This window comes from Peromyscus maniculatus, chromosome 2 (genome assembly GCF_049852395.1).
Source record: "Peromyscus maniculatus bairdii isolate BWxNUB_F1_BW_parent chromosome 2, HU_Pman_BW_mat_3.1, whole genome shotgun sequence".
Lineage (NCBI taxonomy): Eukaryota > Metazoa > Chordata > Mammalia > Rodentia > Cricetidae > Peromyscus > Peromyscus maniculatus.
Window position 1 is genome coordinate 104,505,015 of NC_134853.1, and position 19,742 is coordinate 104,524,756.

General features: G+C 39.5%; 1 protein-coding gene across 18 annotated transcripts in view; it reads left to right on the plus strand.

The window, feature by feature from the left end:
• Ccdc171 (coiled-coil domain containing 171) overlaps window positions 1-19,742 on the plus strand; it is a 342,210-nt gene that overhangs the window by 112,472 nt on the left and 209,996 nt on the right. For 16 of the 18 annotated variants that reach the window (XR_013049178.1, XM_015994935.3, XM_015994936.3 and 13 more), the window contains 5 exons: window positions 8,571-8,677; window positions 10,314-10,403; window positions 11,324-11,524; window positions 14,932-15,099; window positions 16,035-16,223. Coding sequence is in view for 16 of the 18 variants with exons in the window: in XM_015994935.3 (XP_015850421.2) it covers window positions 8,571-8,677; window positions 10,314-10,403; window positions 11,324-11,524; window positions 14,932-15,099; window positions 16,035-16,223 (755 nt within the window). In the remaining 2 variants the exon portion in view is untranslated. Of the gene's footprint in view, window positions 1-8,570; window positions 8,678-10,313; window positions 10,404-11,323; window positions 11,525-12,493; window positions 12,710-14,931; window positions 15,100-16,034; window positions 16,224-19,742 lie in introns of those variants that run through there. The other 2 variants (XR_013049179.1, XM_076564459.1) reach the window with 2 other exon arrangements.

Consider the following 19,742-nt stretch of genomic DNA (forward strand, 5'->3'; position numbering starts at 1 on the left):
CTTACATATACTAATCGAATATATACTTATGTACATATACTTATATACTTGGAGTGCTTATAGTATATAAAGGAATTATTTCCATAATTAAAAATTCTAAATATTAAGCACAACTCTGCTTATTTATGTTTTCTAGAACAATCTTGTGGTTCTTTATGATTTGTAAAACAATTGTATTTAAAGTAACACTTGCCAATAAATGATCCTAGTTTTATGCATATGGAATGTATAGAAAAATTGAAGACATACAGTAGTATTGGAAACCAGATAAATATTTAGCCTACATTGTATGTATGTGTGAATAAATGAATCAGTTAACATACACACACACACACACACACACACACACACACACACACACACACACATACACACCTTTCATACACACTCAGACACAGAGAACAACAGAAACAGAATGAAGAGTTCAGTCAACTCCTCATTTGTATCGTCTCCTTGATGGTAGGTATTTTGTTCACCATTGTCCCTCCCGGTTTGTGAAGTGGGGATCCAAATAAGCTTCAGGGGAGGAAGATGGCTTTCTGCTGAGTGGATGCTTGTGCTGGTGAGTGATATAAAATAGCAAGTTGAGCAAGCCATAGGGAACAAACCAATAAACAGTGCTCCTCCATGGCCTCTGCTTCAGGTTCTGCCTCCAGGCTCTTGGGCTGAGTTCCTGTTCTGACTTCTCTCAGTGATGGAGAGCACTCTGGAAGTTGTAAGCTGAAATAAATGCTTTCGTCCCTAAGAGCTTTTGGTCATAGTGTTTACCCAGCAACAGAGATAAATGAGGCCGCTGCTGCTTTTGGACTCCGTTGAAATATTTTCTCCACCTTTTCTTACTCTAGTCCCAGCTCCAGTATCTTATCATTTTCCTCCCCCATTGATCAACTCTGTTTGACTTTTGAGGTTCAGTCTCAATGTGTGGTTCTGGCTGGCCTGAAACTCCATGTAGGCCAATTTGGCTTTCCACTCACAGAGATCTGCTTACTTCTCCCAAGTGATGGAATTAAAGGCATGTGCTACCAAGCCTCAGGTTTTCTGTGTATTAGATATGCTCCTTCTTACTACTAATTTCCCCTTGATAATAAATACCAGCTTCCCTGGTACAGAAAGAATTCTCTTTGTTTTTCTAGACTTCATGGAGACTAGGTGGCAGTATGATTAGCAATGTTAATGGAACCATTGCTGTATTTCATTCTGTAAGCATTCTTTCTTGAGAATTAAGAATTAAAGCAGGTAGCCGGGCGGTGGTGGCGCACGCCTTTAATCCCAGCACTCGGGAGGCAGAGCCAGGCGGATCTCTGTGAGTTCGAGGCCAGCCTGGGCTACCAAGTGAGTTCCAGGAAAGGCGCAAAGCTATACAGAGAAACCCTGTCTCGAAAAACCAAAAAAAAAAAAAAAAAAAAAAAAAAAAAAAAAAAAAAAAGAATTAAAGCAGGCAAGCCCACAGTCTGGGAAGGGAAACAGATTCTTCACTTTTTTTTTTCTAGATAGGTTTTCTGTATAGCCCTGGCTGTCCTGGAACTTGATCTGTAGACCAGGCTGGCCTCAGAGATCTGCCTGCCTCTGCCTCCCAAGTGCTGGTATTAAAGGCGTGTGTCACCATCACCCAGCTGGATCCTTTACTCTTGCCTCATGAAGGGTAATAGTGAGGTGAGCCACTGTCATTTCTAACATTTGATCTCAGGACCCATGGATCCTGACAGTAAGAGAAGCAATACCATGTACTGATTGCAGGTTCAGAGTGTACTGCTTCCTGGAAGGTATTAACACCATACAGAAACTGCTGCCATCTGCCTGACACCATGAGTTTTCAAAACACCTTTTGACCAGTTTTTTTTCTGTGTGTGCCAGATACTTCAGAGTTATAGCAAACACTGAGAACAGTGAATTCTATGAAAATTTCCTCATATCTTACATTACAAAGCGAGTTCTCTGGTTTTGAAGTAATGCTGTTTAGAATACATTATAGTGAATAAGGTGTTTTGTAAATTATTTATATCTATCTATCTATCTATCTATCTATCTATCTATCTATCTATCTATCTATCTATCTATCTATCTATCTATCATCTATCTATTTTACATACTAACCACAGTTTCCCCTCTCTCCCTCTCCTCCCGTTCCCTCCCGCTCCACCTCCTTTCTACCCACCCATCCACATTTTATAAATTTATAGATAGTTATTGTAGTGGTTTGAAAGAAAGAGCCCCCAAAGGGAGTGGCACTAATGAGAGGTGTGGCCTTGTTGGCGGAAGTGTGTCCCTGTGGAGGCGGGCTTTGAGGTCTCCTATGCTCAAGCTACACTCAGTAAGACAGACCATTTTCTGTTGCCTGCACAAGATGTAGGACTCTCAACTATCTCTCCAGCACCATGTCTGCCTGCACGCTGCCATGTCCTACAATGATGATAATGGACTGAACCTCTAAACTATAAGCCACCCCCATTAAATGTTTTTCTTTATATGAGTTGCCATGGCCATGGTGTCTCTTCATAGCAATAGAAACCCTAAAAAAGAAACATTATAGTAAGAGAAGGAAAAATCATAATATGTATCTTAGTAAGAATAAAGCACTGTCCATTTCATGGTGAAAATACTTAAACATAATTATGTTACCACCTGGTAGTTGGCTGATTTTCTCAATGAATGATGGCCTGTGATAGACCCACTGTTTGTCTTTACTGTTGACAGCTTGGTACTCAGTAGGGATTGTAATCCAGTGAGCCTAGGTGAATTGAAGTGCATATTGCTAAGGTAGGTGATGACCTCCATTCTTGCTGCCTTGACTTCTTTGTTCAATTGAGTGTGGACATGGGTGTCATGGGAAAGATGAAAGCTTATATCCATAGAATGCTTCAATTTGTCTTTGTGATTATTAAGACTGTTTGCTACTGAAGTTGAGCTGGGTACATGGCCTATTTGGAGAAGGCTGTCCCATACTCTTCCTTTGTAACCCTGTTAACAATTTTTATTTATGTTCTTTTCTAGTCTCTGACTATTCAGATAAATTTTTAGATACTGCTCATAAATGGACATATTTTTATATCTCTGGCCTCTTACTGTAGGAAAAGCAATAGTCAAGCATCTACCAGATGTTCTCCCCATATTGAACACTTCTTACATTATTATCTTTCAGAGCCATTCTTGAGTGGGGTTCTAGTGCCCTTGTAGCTGTCTATTTTTGAGTGGTGTCAGCATAACATACCAAAAACACAGTTGAAGTTCGTTTTACCCCAATTAGCCATCTGGAAAGAGGAACTTTCCAAGCATCCACGGTATGGATATGTTTAGGAAAGAGTAGACATAATAATAATAGTAATAGTAATAATAATAATACAATCTATAGGGTCTGTATACTTGCTCATGAAACTAAGTTAGGCTTTCGGGATGGGGCCAAGCCAAGTCTTGTATGTACCACTTTCACTTGATGACCAAGTGAATTTATAGGTTGATGAAGCAGTCACCAGCTGTTTTAGTATGGTCCTGCCAGGTCACATGGCACTTTGATGGCCGTCCTTTATTATCTGCTGACTAGTAGCAAGTCCAAAGTCACCTCTTAAGAGAAGAATAGCTATTTTTAGAGAATGGATTGCTGTGGGATGTCTTTCTGTATACTGTGAATGTGTTGCTCTGATTGGTTGATAAATAAAGCTGCCTTGGCCTATGGCAAGGCAGCTTAGAGGCAGGCAGAAATCCAAGCAGATAGACAGGAAGAGAAAGGAGAGGCAGAGAGACGCCAGCCTGCCGCCCAAAGAAGAATATGTGAGCAGACTGGTAAGTCACAGAACACTTGGCAGAACATAGATTAATAAAAATGGGTTAAGTTATAAGAGCTAGCTGGCAAGAGGCCTGCCATAGGCTATACAGTTGCAAATAATATTAAGCCTCTGAATGATTACGTTATAAGCAGCTGAGGGTCCGCAGAGCCAGGTGGAACCAGAGGAACTTGGGACTAGAGAAACTTGGGACTAGAGACACCTTCCAGCTACAATGGACTGCTTTGCTCCAAAGTCCTAAAAGTTTCCTCTTTGCTTACCAGACTAATCAGAACTACCGACTTAGTGAAAACTAAGCAGTGCAGAGGATACCTTCTTGGATAGAAAGTTGGTCAGTATTTTTATAGACGAGGCTATGATACAGAGCTAGAAATGATGTATTTCTAAGGTAGAGAAATGAAGATTTATTATTTTCCTGCCAGCTCAAAGAGATTGGTTTTGGTTGCCTATAGTAGAGAGACAGAATGAGTTACTTAATTCCAGCTGCCAGGAAATCTGTTACTTAGTGTCTTGGTTAAGGTTTTCTATTGCTGTGAAGAGATACCATGACCATGTTAACTCTTACAAGGAAAACATTTAATTGGGGTGGCTCGCTTACAGTTTCAGAGGTTCAGTCCACTATCATCAGGGTGGAGAGCATGGCAGTGTGCAGGCAGATGTGGTGCTGGAGCTGAGAGCGCTACATCTTGTAGGCAACAGGAAGTCAACTGAGGGTCACACTGAGGGAAGCTTGAGCAAGAGACCTCAAAGCCCGCCCCACAGTGACACACTTCCTCCAACAAGGCCACACCTCCTAATCTTGCAGCTCCCTTTGGGGGCATTTTCTTCCAAACCACGACACCCTGACACTAACACTAAAACCATACCTCACTGCAGCTGTGCCAATAGGCGTCACTTGTGGTTGTGCTCACACCAGCTCGTGCTGTTTCCTCAGATCCGCTTGTATCCTGTGCCAGTTCAGACATGCCAGTTGAATGCTGATGTGTCAGGAACCGCTACTTTATTTTCCAGGTTTTCTGTAGGCACTGATTTTGACATCCCCCACCCCCAAACATTGTGTCATTTTTCATTTATATTTTAGTAGGTAAAAGTTCTAGGAACTCCCACCTGACTTTTCCCACTTGGCTGTCATCTATAAAACCATCCCAAGTCCAGGATGGACATTACCCTGCTGTTCCCTTCGTCTTCTCCAGCTCTGTATTCCAAAGGAAGGAGGTAACTATAAGGCTGGTTCAGGTATCGCAGATCCTAGAAACCTTAGCCAAAGCTGGGCTCCCTTGACCTCTGTAAGCTCCTGCTCTGTTGACCAACAAACTGGTATCCACTTCTTCTAGATAATGAGATGTCCCAAAGTGGCTCCATCTTCCTTGTTTCAGTTAACTCCATGCTTCACCAGGCCGCTCCCCAGCCCCCAAGCACATCTCAGTGAGCAGCATATTCTCATGCAGCCACATCAGAAACTTAGGGACGGTCACTGGTTGACACCATAGAACAGAACATGAAAGCCTAGGTTAGCTTCTGTGTGGAGAGACATGCACTGGGAGAGGAAGGGAAAATGCCAGGTTACTTTGAATTGAAATAGAAAGTATTACTGGTGTAGCTGTTTGTTTATTTTTTAAGTGCATGTTTGTTGTGTGTTACTATAAAAGCTGACATTAAATTATTCACAGTGATCTTAAACTCATTTCTTTTTACTTACAAAACTAATCATGAATATCAAGTCAGTATGGACAAATAACTAGTTTGTAAGAAGTACTTAATTTTTCTTTGTTTATATGTATGTATAAAATTTACTCAGTAATTTTACTTGATGTAGCTATTTTTTTTTATTTTGAATTTAACTTCTGAAAAAGCCAATTATTACCACTGTTCTAATATTTTTTCTTTATTGCTCCTTGTGAGTTTTTAAACCTCTGATTTAACAGTTTTACTTGTATATTAAGTTTTGGGCCATGGTGCAGTGATTAGAATTCTTGGTTAGATCAGTTCAGTTAGTAAGATCCTTGTTCCTGGGGACCTCCCTGCCCCTCCCTCCCCTCCCCTCCTCTCCCCATCCCTCCCCTCCCTTCTTCTCCTCCACCTTCCCTTCCCCTTCATCTTCCTTTCTTATAAGTGTTTTGTCATGTTAAGGATAGTTATTTGCTTTGTAATACATATTGGTAGGAAGATAAATAATAATTTATACTTCAAGGAAACTTTATTGTATGAACATTTTTTAGGCAAGAAAATTGAATTTTATGTAATATATAAATGTGTGCATAAGTCTTAGTAAGGAGAGGGTATATTGACCTGTAAATGTTCATATTCTGATGATTTATTCTTTTGAATTTCTGAGAGTAAGTTCTCTTACTAAAAACTAGCAGATTTTCTGGCTGGTTTTGAATGACTTATTTACAGCTTACATTGTGCAGTGGCAAAATCATACAATTTTGAATCTTGTTTAAGAGAGCAGTTTTAAAAAGTATATATTCAGTAAGATTGTCAGTCATGGCCATCAGCGGAGGAGGCCATGTTGGTGTCTGTGGTTCATGTTGCTGCCAGCGGCTGCGTTGATGTCCATGATCCATGCTGCTGGCACCTGCTCCGGTCAGGGAGACATCTTTGGGAGTGGCATACATGACTGCAGACTCCTAACTGAGAATGAGAGACAGTGAAGGCTGCCATGACAACCTCTTCCCCACCCTCTGAAAACAAGAGAAGAGAGTCCTTAAGCACTGTGATAAAGATGCCGAAGGGAAGCTCTTCACAGTTGACGGCTTCTGGCAGGCGGTGGGGAAGGACTCAGTTCTCTTCAGTGGGCTGGCCACTAGGAGTTAGACCGTGCTCCAAGGAACATATGGGCAACCCACGCTGGACTTGGTGTCTTTCTCTTTTTCTTTTTTTGGGGGTGGTGGTGTGCAAGGGTGGGAGGGTGGACCTGGGGAGGGTGGGCATCGAGTGTGATGGAGTGCACTGTACAAAATTCCCAAATAATTAACAAAAGTACTATGTTGGGGAGAATTGTAATGAATCATCTTTCCAACTCAGAGTGGCTCCTAGCAGAGTCATTTCCTCTGCCGTTGGGGTCAGAGCTTGTGTGTTTTTTCTGTTTAGAATAAGAATTGCTTTCATACTGCTTTTGGATTTTAGTTGCATATTTTAGTTTTATTTAAGAAAATCTACCTTGTATCTATACTTAGGATATTATTTAAATATACCTTGATAAATATCTTGATTTTATCAATATTTTCTCTAAATTAAGCCATAAATATCAGCAATATCCTGGGATACAGAAAGCTGATGTATTATTGACTGAGAACGTTCTCCTCATCGTCTTTTTACTCCTGTCTTCTGTCCCCTGAGTTCCAGCCTTTGACTACTTGAAAAGTGCACAGATGATGTCATACTGTTGTGTATTCACTACCTCTTCCTTATTACACTGTTCATGTTGCATGAGCAGACGCTACACTGACCTTACTCCTGTGTGTCTAATGCCCCAAATTAATACACAGTGGTAATTCAGTTAATTAGTTGTGTGAACGAATAAACCATAAAACACGCCTTCCAAGTGCTTATTTTCTTTATTTTTTGTTTTTAGAGACAAGGCTTCATTCACTATTTAGTCCTGGCTAGTCTAGAACTCACTTTGTAGACTGGGGTGGCCTCCAACTCACAGAAATCTGTATACCTGTCTGCTGAGTGCTGGGATTAAAGGCATGTGCTACCATGCCCAGCTCACAAATGCTTTTTTAATTTTTTTTTTAACTGAAAATGTTTTTTATACAGAAAAGTATTTGGATTATAGAATATAATGGAGAGAAATTGTAAGAGGACATGAAAAATACTTTTTTTTTTTGTTTGTTTTTTTTTTCCCGAGACAGGGTTTCTCTGTGTAGCTTTGCGCCTTTCCTGGAACTCACTCTGTAGCCCAGGCTGGCCTCGAACTCACAGAGATCCGCCTGGCTCTGCCTCCCGAGTGCTGGGATTAAAGGCGTGCGCCACCATCGCCCGGCGAAAAATACTTTTTGCATAGATATTTTCAAACTAAATCTGATATTTGTTTTTTAAAATTTAAAGAAAATAAAAATCAGCTTAATGCAGTATTTGAAACTCAACTTTTCATTCTTTTGGCATAATGTTTGGAATTATACTTGACCATGTAACCTTGATTGGCCCCCCATTAATTTGACTTATGTCACAACTACATTAAAGTAGTTTGAGGGTATATTATGGAAATATTCATCTTTTTATAATGAATATCAGCCATCAGGATTTTATTCAAAATATGATGTGGGCTATGGGGCTAGTAGCATTTTTATTGTTTATTTCAAATTTCAATTTGAAAATTGTAGGTACTAAAGAGTATTTCTAAGCATAATAGAAAATGATATATTCTTGGTTCAGAAGTTATTGTTTAAGCAGAATATCTTATTATAAAATGCCTGACTGATCAGAAATACAGAAAGTAAGTATATGTAATTCCTTTAAACAATACTAGGATAGATGATTTAATTGTTGGGTAGTAGGTACATATAAACCCTGATGTTGCTTAGGAGATGTGGGAGAAGATAAGTGTCTTGATAAAATAGAAATAAATTTGAACTTAATATATTGTGAGCTTTAATTTGGCCATTTATTCAGAAACAGTATCAGTACTTGGCTGTATAGCCATGCACGTGGAGAATACATTTCTGTTTAATGTTTCATGTCTTTCGGCTTTCTTACTAATTGTAACATCTCTGTTACTGTTTGCTTAGCTTTTGTGCCTATGTGACTTTAAGGGTGTGTTTTCATCCCATATTTTTTCTCCAGGCATCCACAAGGACAAAGATAAGCCTCCCAGCTTCTCTGTTGTCCTTGAGACTTTGAGGCGGACCTTGACAGATTACCAGAACAAGCTGGAAGATGCTTCTAATGAGGTAACACGTGGACTGTTTGGCTCCACACACGGCCTTCGGGCAGTACCAGTATGCAGCCTTTGCTTGTTACAAAGGTCAGAAAGATTGGGGATGTTGAATTGACAGCTTCACAGATACAGAAATAATAAACCACTTGTCACCGTTCTTTCTTCAAGTGTGGCCTAAAGTAGTGTCTCACTCCCATTTTGCAATTCCTCAGACACACAGTGAAAGGGCCCTGTCACTTCTTGGCCTGTGTAACATGTCTGTGCAAATAATTTAAGTGAAATGTGTTCTATTTAAATGTCACTGTGTTTATGATCTGTGTGTAGCTAGTAGAGATTTAGGTTTCATCAAGAGTTTAAGAGTTTGTAAACCATGGAAATCTTAATAAAGAAGGGAAATTAATCTCTGCTCTAAAGGGAGTTAAGTGTTGTTAGAAGTTTTTAAAAACAAGTGTCTGTTTGATGTAGACTGGAATCTTTTAATTTGCAGATTAAAAAGGCCCCATGCTTCGGTTTGTCATCTCATTTGTATTGTTTAATGTGTGAATTAATCATTTTCTTGGGTATTAAAATATTTTATGAATTCATGCTTTAAAAATTGAAGAGTTTGTTTAGTCATATCTTGTCAAATTAGCACATGTAGTAATTACATTAGTTAGCAAAACAACAGATTTTTGTACGGCCATAGAGAAGTCACATGGTTGAGAGTTTGTCTCTTTGTTTTATGTAATTCAAAGCCTGCAAATTCACTTTGTGTGCTGTCTTGGTAGAGGCCTATTTTATGTATGCAGGACAGACAAAGAAGGATAAGTCTGTTCTTTAAACACTTTCAGAAGGAAAAGTGACCATTAAAATAATTAAATTCTTTGAAGAACAGACATTGTTAAGTCTTTCCTAGAGAGACAAGACAACCCGGATTGTTAGTAGTTTTGAAGTTCTTCTGAGGCCTAGGCCTGGAAGCTGCCGAGTAACTAGGAACATATTACCCACAGCGAATTGTTATTTGGGAGGATGAATGTCACATGATCCTCAGCACAGTTGAAAAGTCGACTCAGCAGGCTTTGGCTTAGTAATGTGCTTTGTTGTGAATCAGTGCCAGAGACAGCAGTGGGGAGACCGAGGGGGTGGCCGCAAAGAAAGCAAAAAGAGCAGCCTGACAGAAAGAAGAATGAACTGTCAAAGACAATAAATCACAGGCAGTGCAGGACCAACTGATGACCTGCCACCGCCTTCCCAGTAGGACTGTGTGACGGCCCGAAGCTGTCATATGGAGTGAGCGACCAGAGAATGCCCTCTCGATGAAAAGCCAAACAGTCTCCTGCTTGCTCCCCCTTCTTTCCTTATAGACGCCACTGCTCCTGGCATTCGGTCCAGTAGGATTTTGAGAATAAAGTTATGTTTACAGTAAGAACGAAATCCTTTATCTAGATAGCGAGCACAATAAGACCATCCCTGGCGTTTTCAGGCTTTCTTTTCTGCCAGGTGAGCTGGGGACAGAAACTGCCTAGCCTTTAGCCAAAATAAGTGTTGCGCCCGAGACTCAATCACTGTTGAAATATTTATGCCTAAGTAATTGCATAGCAAGATTTGAAAGTTAGCTTTTGGGTCACTCCTTCTTGAAGCATGTCAAAAAGCTCCTTTTCTCTCATCAGCTGAGCAGCGTAAATGATGCCAAGGAAAAGACATCCAATGAACTCGATTCTACCAAACAGAAGATCGAGTCTCACACTAAAAATATAAAGGTATTGCAACTTAAGTTACCCTTTCCCTTTGTTAAGAGACAGATAGCGTACAAAGGGATAATTTGAGAGATAACTAAAAATAAAGCTTCAATTTTTAAAGTATTTTTGAATGCACATTAACATTTTTTGTTGATCCTACTGTTTTGGTTAAAGGAACAACTCATTTCTCTGATATAATTATAGTATTGCAGACTGAAATGCTTTGAGACTTACTGTCCTGCTTTAGCTAAGCAGTAGACACATTCTGCATAAGCGTGTCTGTCCATCTGTAGAGTCAGTTTTGACATTTGGGGGGCAGCTGTTGTTTTCAGTCCATCACGTCTGGCCAGTGGGCTGAGACCACAGTTGGTCAAGGTTCAAGCACATAGTTGATTTTAGTTTCTGTGTTAGTTTTAGCTACAATGCTGCAAAATTTGAGTTTCTCAGTCTTCGTTGGGATTTTAAAGTGTTGGTGTTGAAGCTGAATTTGTAATGGAGACCGTTCCATTGCATAGTTTATTTAGTACATCTCATTCTTGAGGTTTCTATTAGTATTTGGACTGTCATTGGAGAGTAAATGTCCTTATATTAAATGTAAAGAGATTTATGGTTTTCCATGTTACTTAAGTGTTACTAAAGTTGTTTTTTTAATTACCTTTTTAAAATAATGAGTTAAAAGGAAAACTCCTTTTAAATAACTTTTTGGAATAAGCAGTTTTAATAAAATGTATGTGCTTGAAAATTGCAAATTTTCTAATTTTTGAATGAAAACATTCTACTTAGACAATACATTCAGTAAAATACCCTAAGTGTTTGGCATCATAAGCAAGTGGCGATCGTTTTCTGCTGCCGGTTTGAAGGTTCTCATCACGTATTTGCCATTTGTGTGCGCTGCCTCACCTCTCCGTTCCTAGAGTCTCTTTACTTGGTGTTTCTGACAGGACCTTCAGGACAAACTGACCGAGGGCCATAAGGAGCTGAGTCATCTCCGCACCAAGTGTGCGGACCGCGAGGCCCTCGTAAGCACGCTGAAGGTGGAGCTGCAGAACGTCCTGCATTGCTGGGAGAAGGAGAAGGGGCGGGCAGCCCAGTGTGAGAGCGAGCTGCAGAAGGTGTCCCAGGCCTTTCAGAAGGACACTGAGGTATCACCCCAGGTGCACGGGGACAGGAAGGCCTTCCATTGACCGCCGCTGTGTATCTTACATGCACCGATGACCGGTGTTCCTCATATTTGATTTAATTTAAAGAGTGTTCTGAGCGTCACACTTTGAAATGCTCCTCACAGCTGCAGACTCACCTCCTTTGTTCTGCCTCCTTGTCCTAATTTGCGAAAAGAAAAAAAAAAAAAGAAAAGAAAAGAAAAGGTAACCCCGTTTGACCCTTATGTCACTTGGGCCATCGACTTTCTTCCCTGCTTGGATCTGTCATATCTCACTCTGCCATGGTCCTTACTGTCTTGTCAAGGTTGGCCTGTTTGCCAGGAAAAACATCATTTTTCATTAGAGTAATTCTACAGCATGGCTTGATGGAAAGAATATCTTTTGTAACCAGATAGGTTTGGCCTTGGATCCTGTGTTTTCTTTCTACACAGAGCCTGACTGTGGACAAGCCATGTAGGTGTATCACCCCACATCTCAATCTCCTTAATGACAAAACAGGAACATCAACTCCAGGCAGTCTCCTCCTTCTTTATAATTATGATATACTAATGAAAACCGAGAAAAAGAAAAGTTTCATAAAATGAAAACTACAAGTTGGATGCTCTGGATAGTTGTCTACCCATTTGTATTTATTAGTAACATATTAAAGTTATTTTGGGATTTATTTGTTTTTATTTTATGCCTATGGATGCCTTGCCTGCATGTATGTCTGTCTACCACATGGATGCCTGGTGCCCACAGAGGTCAGAACTGGAGTTACAGACAGTTGTGGGCCGCCATGTGCATGCTGGGACTTGGACACTGGTCCTCTGCCAGAGCAGCCAGTGCTCTTAACTGCTGAATTGTCTCTCAAGTCCTATTAATGATTAATTCTTAAAATATCATGACAAAATTTTCATATTCTGTATGCGCCTGCTTTGTCTCTAATTTTCTTTTACTTCTGGCGTATAGAGATCCCGTACTTGATGGATTCATTTATCTAAATTCCTGCATATTGGATTCATTATTTCAACAAATACAAACTCCAATGCCAAGAGAGTAGAAAGGAACATTCTTTCCAGTTTGGAGTCTGGGATTTCAATTGTGTCCACATGAAGGGTTGGAATTGTTCTACCCAGCAGACGGAGGTTAAAGTGAAGGGAACCAGGAGCCTGACTGCATTGTGAAGTCAGTGTCTAGAGTGCTGGGGCGGGGTTCACATGTGTGAACTGATTTTGGATCTAGTGATAATCTTTTCCTAACAAATGGATGACTTCCATCCCTGGTTTGTCACGGCCTGAGTAAAAAGGACGTCATGGCGACACAGCTTCTTCCAGCAGAGCTGTGATCTCAGTAAAGATGTGGAGGGCGATGGTTTTAGTGCCTGAATTTACACTTGTATGGTGGTGGACTTAATCAGATTTTTGTGCATATCACAACACTTGAAAGTGTAGAAGTCATTCTTCTTTTAAAGGAACAATGCACAGTACATTTGTATCAGCAGTTTTTACCTTTTCTTTTCTTTCTTCCTTTGTCCCTTCCTCCCTCCCTCCCTCCCTCTCTCTCTCTCTCTCTCTCTTTTTCTTTCTTTCTTTCTTTTTTTTTTTGAGACAGAGTCTTTCTCTACAGAACCCTGGCTGTCCTGAAATTCACTCTGTAGACTAGGCTGGCCTCAAAGTCACAGAGATTCTCCTGCCTCTGCCTCCCAAATGCTGGGATAAAAGACATATACCACCACACCCAGCTGTTTTTTATTTCTTTTTTTTTTTTTTTTTTTTTTTTTTTTTTTTGGTTTTTCGAGGCAGGGTTTCTCTGTGTAGCTTTGTGCCTTTCTTGGAACTCACTTGGTAGCCCAGGCTGGCCTCGAACTCACAGAGATCCGCCTGGCTCTGCCTCCCGAGTGCTGGGATTAAAGGCGTGCGCCACCACCGCCCGGCTGTTTTTTATTTCTTGATCCAATTTTTTTTTGAGTGTAACTATATTTACTTATTTGCTTAATTTTATTTTTAAATTACTGTATTTGAAAAAGTGAGATAGTATACAGGTGAATTACTGTCATTTACCTTGAAATGTTCAGGAAAACAGTTGCTACAATTTCCAATGACAAAACAAAGTCTTTAATATATTTAATATTTAAAAAAATCTATATTATAATTTCCATTTTTTCTCCCAGTTTTTCTTCTTTCAAGTGTTTTTTCCTCCTCCTGATATATTAAGACATTTTGAGGGAACTGATTTTATCCACATAAAATGTTCATTTTGCAGCTTCACAATTACTTCATCTTTTGAGTTTCATGTTTTGAGATGAAATATCTATAAAGAGGGCAATTTGTCATCTTAGTAACTAAATCCTCCAAGTGTGCTCAAGATGAGTCAGTGTTACACTGGATTCTGGAGCAGAGTAAATATCTTTAGGCCATTCAGCAGGGGATAGTTAATGATTGTAATGACAATATGCTTTTTTTTTTTTTTTTGTTTTTTCGAGACAGGGTTTCTCTGTGTAGCTTTGCGCCTTTCCTGGAACTCACTTGGTAGCCCAGGCTGGCCTCGAACTCACAGAGATCCGCCTGCCTCTGCCTCCCGAGTGCTGGGATTAAAGGCGTGCGCCACCACCGCCCGGCGACAATATGCTTTTAAAGGGCTTTTCACACGTATTTCTAATTGGACAGTTTTGAAAATGTGTCTTGGGCAGCCTATCCACCTTAAATTGTTCCGCTACTTTGTAATACTTAAACACCCACAGATGCCCAGTGTGCCGAATACAATATAAACCTCTAAGTGGGGAAAACAAATGAGCCCTGCTTCCATAGCTTTCATATCACTGTGTGCTTCGCCTAAGGGGTCGGGATAGATTTCCTATAAGTGGTGAGTAGAGTCGAATCTCTGGGGGAGGAGGAGCGCTGTGTGATTGTGGACATGTAAAGTACAGACACTGATACATCGTGCCTTTCATTAGAGTGCAAGAACACTCTTATCTTGATGCCATTTTATGACTTAACATCTGTTTTTTAAAATACAAGTAGGAAATTATAGATTTACTATTTTGACTTTAAATGAAAGGTTCTTACAGAAAATTGACCCAACTACCTTGTGTTATAGATTTTAAAACTTAACCTAAACAGGTGCTCACATCCCAGCAGTAGCAAGCAGGATCACAGACCCTGTCTTCTGGATCTAATTACAGTTGTGTTTTGAGTACCAGTCTAAGGAGTCTAAGTAATTTAAAGTGGACATTAGTATTTTATCTAATGCTTGGTTATGAATGTGAGAAAAAAGGCCATTGAAATGATAAAAGCTGAAACTTGAGTATTTTCCTTCTAGAGTAAAAAAAATGCTTTCCTACTTGTACTGTGTATTTTACTTCCTCCAGTGTTTACATTCAGGAGTTAACGAGTCCTTTTTTCTTGCAGGAGAAGCTAACCTTCCTTCACACCTTATATCAGCACTTGGTAGCAGGCTGTGTGCTCATAAAACAACCAGAAGGCATGCTGGATAAATTCTCTTGGTCTGAGCTTTGTGCAGTCTTGCAGGAGAATGTTGATGCCCTCATCGCAGACCTCAACAGGGCTAATGAGAAGGTAACTGTCCTCAGGCACCAGATACCTCCATTAAATTCAGTGACATTTGTCCACATCACAGTATCATTAAGAGAGGCTGACATTCATCTTATTTCAAAAAGAATTTGGATGTTAATAATTCAGTACCATTAATTATGGCTTGTCTACAACTCAGTTTGATGCCATTGCTGTGGGCATGTAAATGTGACTGAAGTCTGTATGAAGTCTCTAAGCTCCACTTTCTGTGCAGGACATGCTAATACTACTAGCCAGTATTAGCCACAGGGACCTAATTAAGAGAAAATAAATTAATCTTACTGATGAAGCAATTCAAAGAACTTAGTCATTTACATTAATAAACCAACTCTTTATGTTAGCATAAAATAGAAATAGGATGTAGTTATTCAAAAACATAATCTTAAAAGTCTTTGCTTAGGATATAGGAAGTATTGTTTTAAAAGTACTTAAAAAATTTTAAATGACACCTTGACTTGTTTCTTCAAATGTCACAAACTGTGAGAAAATACAACCCATATTTTAGATTGGGAAATGTGTATTTTATAATTAAAATTGTATACTTTACAGTCACTTTACTATTCTATTAAACCTAGGAATTCAGTATTTCCCAAACAGAAAAAAGCCCTGCTCTTGCTATAGAAAGTTAAGAGGTGAGTAGGTCGTGTATGCTGCCATTTAAGACACCATTACTTATTCTGGGCCTGTTGACTTCTCAGGACTGTGTTTGTGACAATAAACTGTGGTGTAATGTCTAGATCTCAGTTACAGTGACATTAAAGGATCAGAAGAGAAAAACAGTTCTGTGAGTTTAAAAAGATATATGTTGTATTACCGAAATGGCCCAACTTCAGGGGTAAACTGTAGTAGAGAATATAGGGTTTTTATTGAGCTACAGATGTGATGTCATGTCTCAATCTGGATTTCATTTCCATTTATAGATAAGTCACCTCGAGTATATCTGTAAAAACAAGTCCGATACGATGAGAGAGCTTCAGCAGACCCAGGAAGACACCTTCAGCAAAGTGGCGGAACAGATCAAGGCCCAAGAGAGCTGTTGGCACAAGCAAAAGAAGGAGCTGGAGTTCCAGTATTCCGAGCTGCTCCTGGAGGTGCAGAGGAGGGCACAGGTACGCTGCTCTGCAGAGAGCTGGCCATCGCCAGGAGGAGCCAGGCGAATCTGAGTGAAACACTTTAACATTTGCAAAGGATTAATAAAAGTATCTCAAAAAATAGTGTTTTGTTTAACCATTTCTATTTTTCCCCTGTTTTTGGGCAGAGTCTCATTATGTAGCCCTGGCTAGCCTGCAGAGATCCACTTACCTCTGCCTCCATAGTGCTGGGATTAACGGTTCAATTTTTATTTTGTATCAACTCTAGATCAGTTTAAACCTTTTTGAAGACCTCATAGAACTTGTTTATATTATGATCATGCAAATACACAGTAGGCATTATGCTACTTATAGGCAGGAATGATAGCTAACAATATATAAATGGCAATAATTTATATAGAGAAAATATGTTTAACTACCTAAATCTTCTGTTCCCAATCAAACCTAGCAAAGAAGATAAAATACATCTCACGGTCATTTTACAGTAGGACCTGCATTTTAATTCTAGTTTCATGTAACATTAGAAGGTATGTTACCTATTTCATTGATGTGACAAAATACCTGTGTCTATTTCTGTGTGTGTCTGTTTTAAGGATTGTCTTTTACTTGAGCTTGAAGATAATTTTGTTGTTGTTGTTAAAACCCTAATCTTTTTGGTTAAATGATGAAATCTTTTATTTATTTTTAAAATAAAGCATTAGGAGATCTGGTAAGATATTGACAGTGTAAATAGCCTTTTGTGCAGCTTATTCCATTTTGGGGGCTTCAGCTGAACTATCACTTAAGCTCGTTTGTGGTTGACATGTGTTTACTGACTTAGGGCTTGGATATGACATTTTCTCATGAGCTCATGAGTTGGGAGTTTACTTGCTGGTTGACAGGCTTTGGGGAGGTGATGGAGCCCCTTGCATCCCAACCTAACAGATTAAATCTGTGTTGGATATGATGGCATTACTGGGTGGTGGCAAAAAGTAGGAGGTGGGGCCTGGTTGTAGGAAGCAGCTTACTGGGGGTATCAATAGAAAGATGTGTCCTGGCTCCGCACCTCCTCCCTTCCTGCTTCCTATCCACCATGAGGCCAACTGCTTAGCTTTCCCATCTTCCTGCTGTACGTCATTGTGTTGTTCATCAGTGACAGAGCCAAAGGACCACAGGCCAGAGTACATCCTTCCTGCTTTATACTTCCTTAGAGATTTTTGTCATAATGATGAAAATCTCATATATCAACTAATATGAAAGGTAGAGTTATAGTTGTAAAATAATTCTGAGGTGTAAGCTTTATTAGGAATACTAATTATAGGCCCTGTGTGAACTTAGGCATTTCTATGTGGATTTGAATTAATCAGTAAGCATGTTTCCTGAAAATAGCCATTTGTTCATTGTATTCAGGTATTAATATGATGTACTTTATATTTCAAACTGAAGTAAAAGATCCAGTGTAACATGAATTCCTAAATGGTCTTATAATAAAAAAACCCCAGTACCAGATATTGGGGTAAATGCTGAGAGATCAGAGAAACAAAGGAACAAAGCCCCTCTTACCTCTAGGACTCTTCATCCTGAAAAGCTTTCCTCAGCTGAAAGTCTGTCTCCTCATACCTTATATACCTTTCTCTTCCCACCTATATCATTTCCTGTCTCAACACTCCTAGTGCTGGGATTAAAAGCATGTGACTTCCAAGTATTGGGGTTAAAGGTGTGTGCCACCATTGCCTGGCTCTGTTTCTCTCCTAGACTGAGTCAATCTCATGTAGTCCAGGGTGGCTTTGAACTCACAGAGATCCAGACTGATTTCTATCTCCCGAGTGCTAGGATTAAAAGTGTATGTCACCACTGCCTGGTTTCTATGTGTAATTTAGTGGCTTGTTCTGTCCTCTGACCTTCAGGCAAATTTATTAGGGTACACAATGTATCACCACATTTCCCCTTTTTTGTCTAAAATAATAAAAGAAGGTTATAACTAATAAGAAAAAGTATATAAAATAAATATAATAAATATATACAATATATACAGTCAAAAATTAAATTAACAATGTCCAATCCATAAACATTTGACAAATTCAGAGAAAATATTCCATTATTTATCCTATTTTGGTGAGTCCAAAATGTTGTACCTAATTCCCTTTCTATCCTAACTTGTATTACCAACTAAATACTATCTTTTGATGTCTTTCAAACTTACACACTTTACACCTCTTTGGTGAGTTTCTTTTCTGAATTTGTTAACAAGGAAAACTATAACTATAACTGTCTAGACTTCAACTCCCTCAGAGACCCAAGAAGGAAATAATATTAACTAAACAAGCAGGAAGTACAGGCAAGTAACTTCCAAAAATGTGAGAAATGACAGAAACAGCTGGCTGCCTGGATAGTCACTCAAGGTTCCTCTGCAACTTCAGGGCATCCATCTTCAGCCTATAGGCCTAGCATATCTGACAGACTCATCTGTGGATCAGGATTTTCTGAAGGGTCTTCCTACTTTTTCTTGGCAAGGTTCAGCAGTCCTTTCTTTTGTGTCCTGCTTGTCCATTTGGACAGCATACTGTCAGCAGTCGAGGAAAGGGTACTTTCTTGCCCAGTGGCTACTTTTGCTACAAAGAAAGTAAATTCCATATGGAGTTTCTTTGATGCCCATCATCTCTGAAGTAGATTGGTGCTGCCAGGAGCAGACTTGTTTCATTGTCATTAAAATAAAAAGAACTTTATGTTATTAAAATATCTTTAATGCTGTATTTCATACATCTCTGGAGTGTTTGAAGACCACTTGTCTATCTCTCTGGAGCTCTGCCTCCCAAGTGCTAGGATTAAAGGTGTGTGCCACAACTACCTAGCTTCTATGTTTAATCTAGTGGCTTGTTCTGTTCTCTGATCTTCAGGCAAATTTATTAGGGTACACAATCTATCACCATAATCTACTTCAGTGGAAGGAGCTCACAAGTATACAGTTTTGATTTCCCCCCCCTGGAGACAGAATGTCTTTATGTATTACAGATTCACAATCTTCCTGCATCAGCCTTTCTAGTGTTGGTATTCTAAGGGTGTGCCTCCAAGCACGGCCCATTTGGTGTTTTGGCTAATGTCAGCACTCATAATCTTACTCTGTGAAGGCTTCACACATCTCCGTTGTCGGAATGTTGTGTGCTGCTGCAGTCATTTGTCACTTCACAGGCGGCTGCCATTCTCCTGTTCCTCATTACTGATCAATTGCACAAGGTTTGGATTTTGTACAAATGGAGTCATTCAGTATTTATTCATTGGCAGTTGGCTTATTTCACTTGATGTTGATGTCGAACATAATATTACTTATGTTGTTATGTGTCAGTAGTTTATTATTTTTTATGGTTTAATAGTATTCCATTTCATAGTCACATCACAATTTGATTGAAAATGGGTGGGTGGATATTTGGTTTATTTCCAGTTTGGGACTATTATGAATGGACTTTATGCAAAAACTGTTGGACAAGTGTTTTGTCAACATGGTTTCATTTTTCTTGGCTACCTCCAAAGAGTGCAGTTGTTAGTTTATTCTTAGTTATG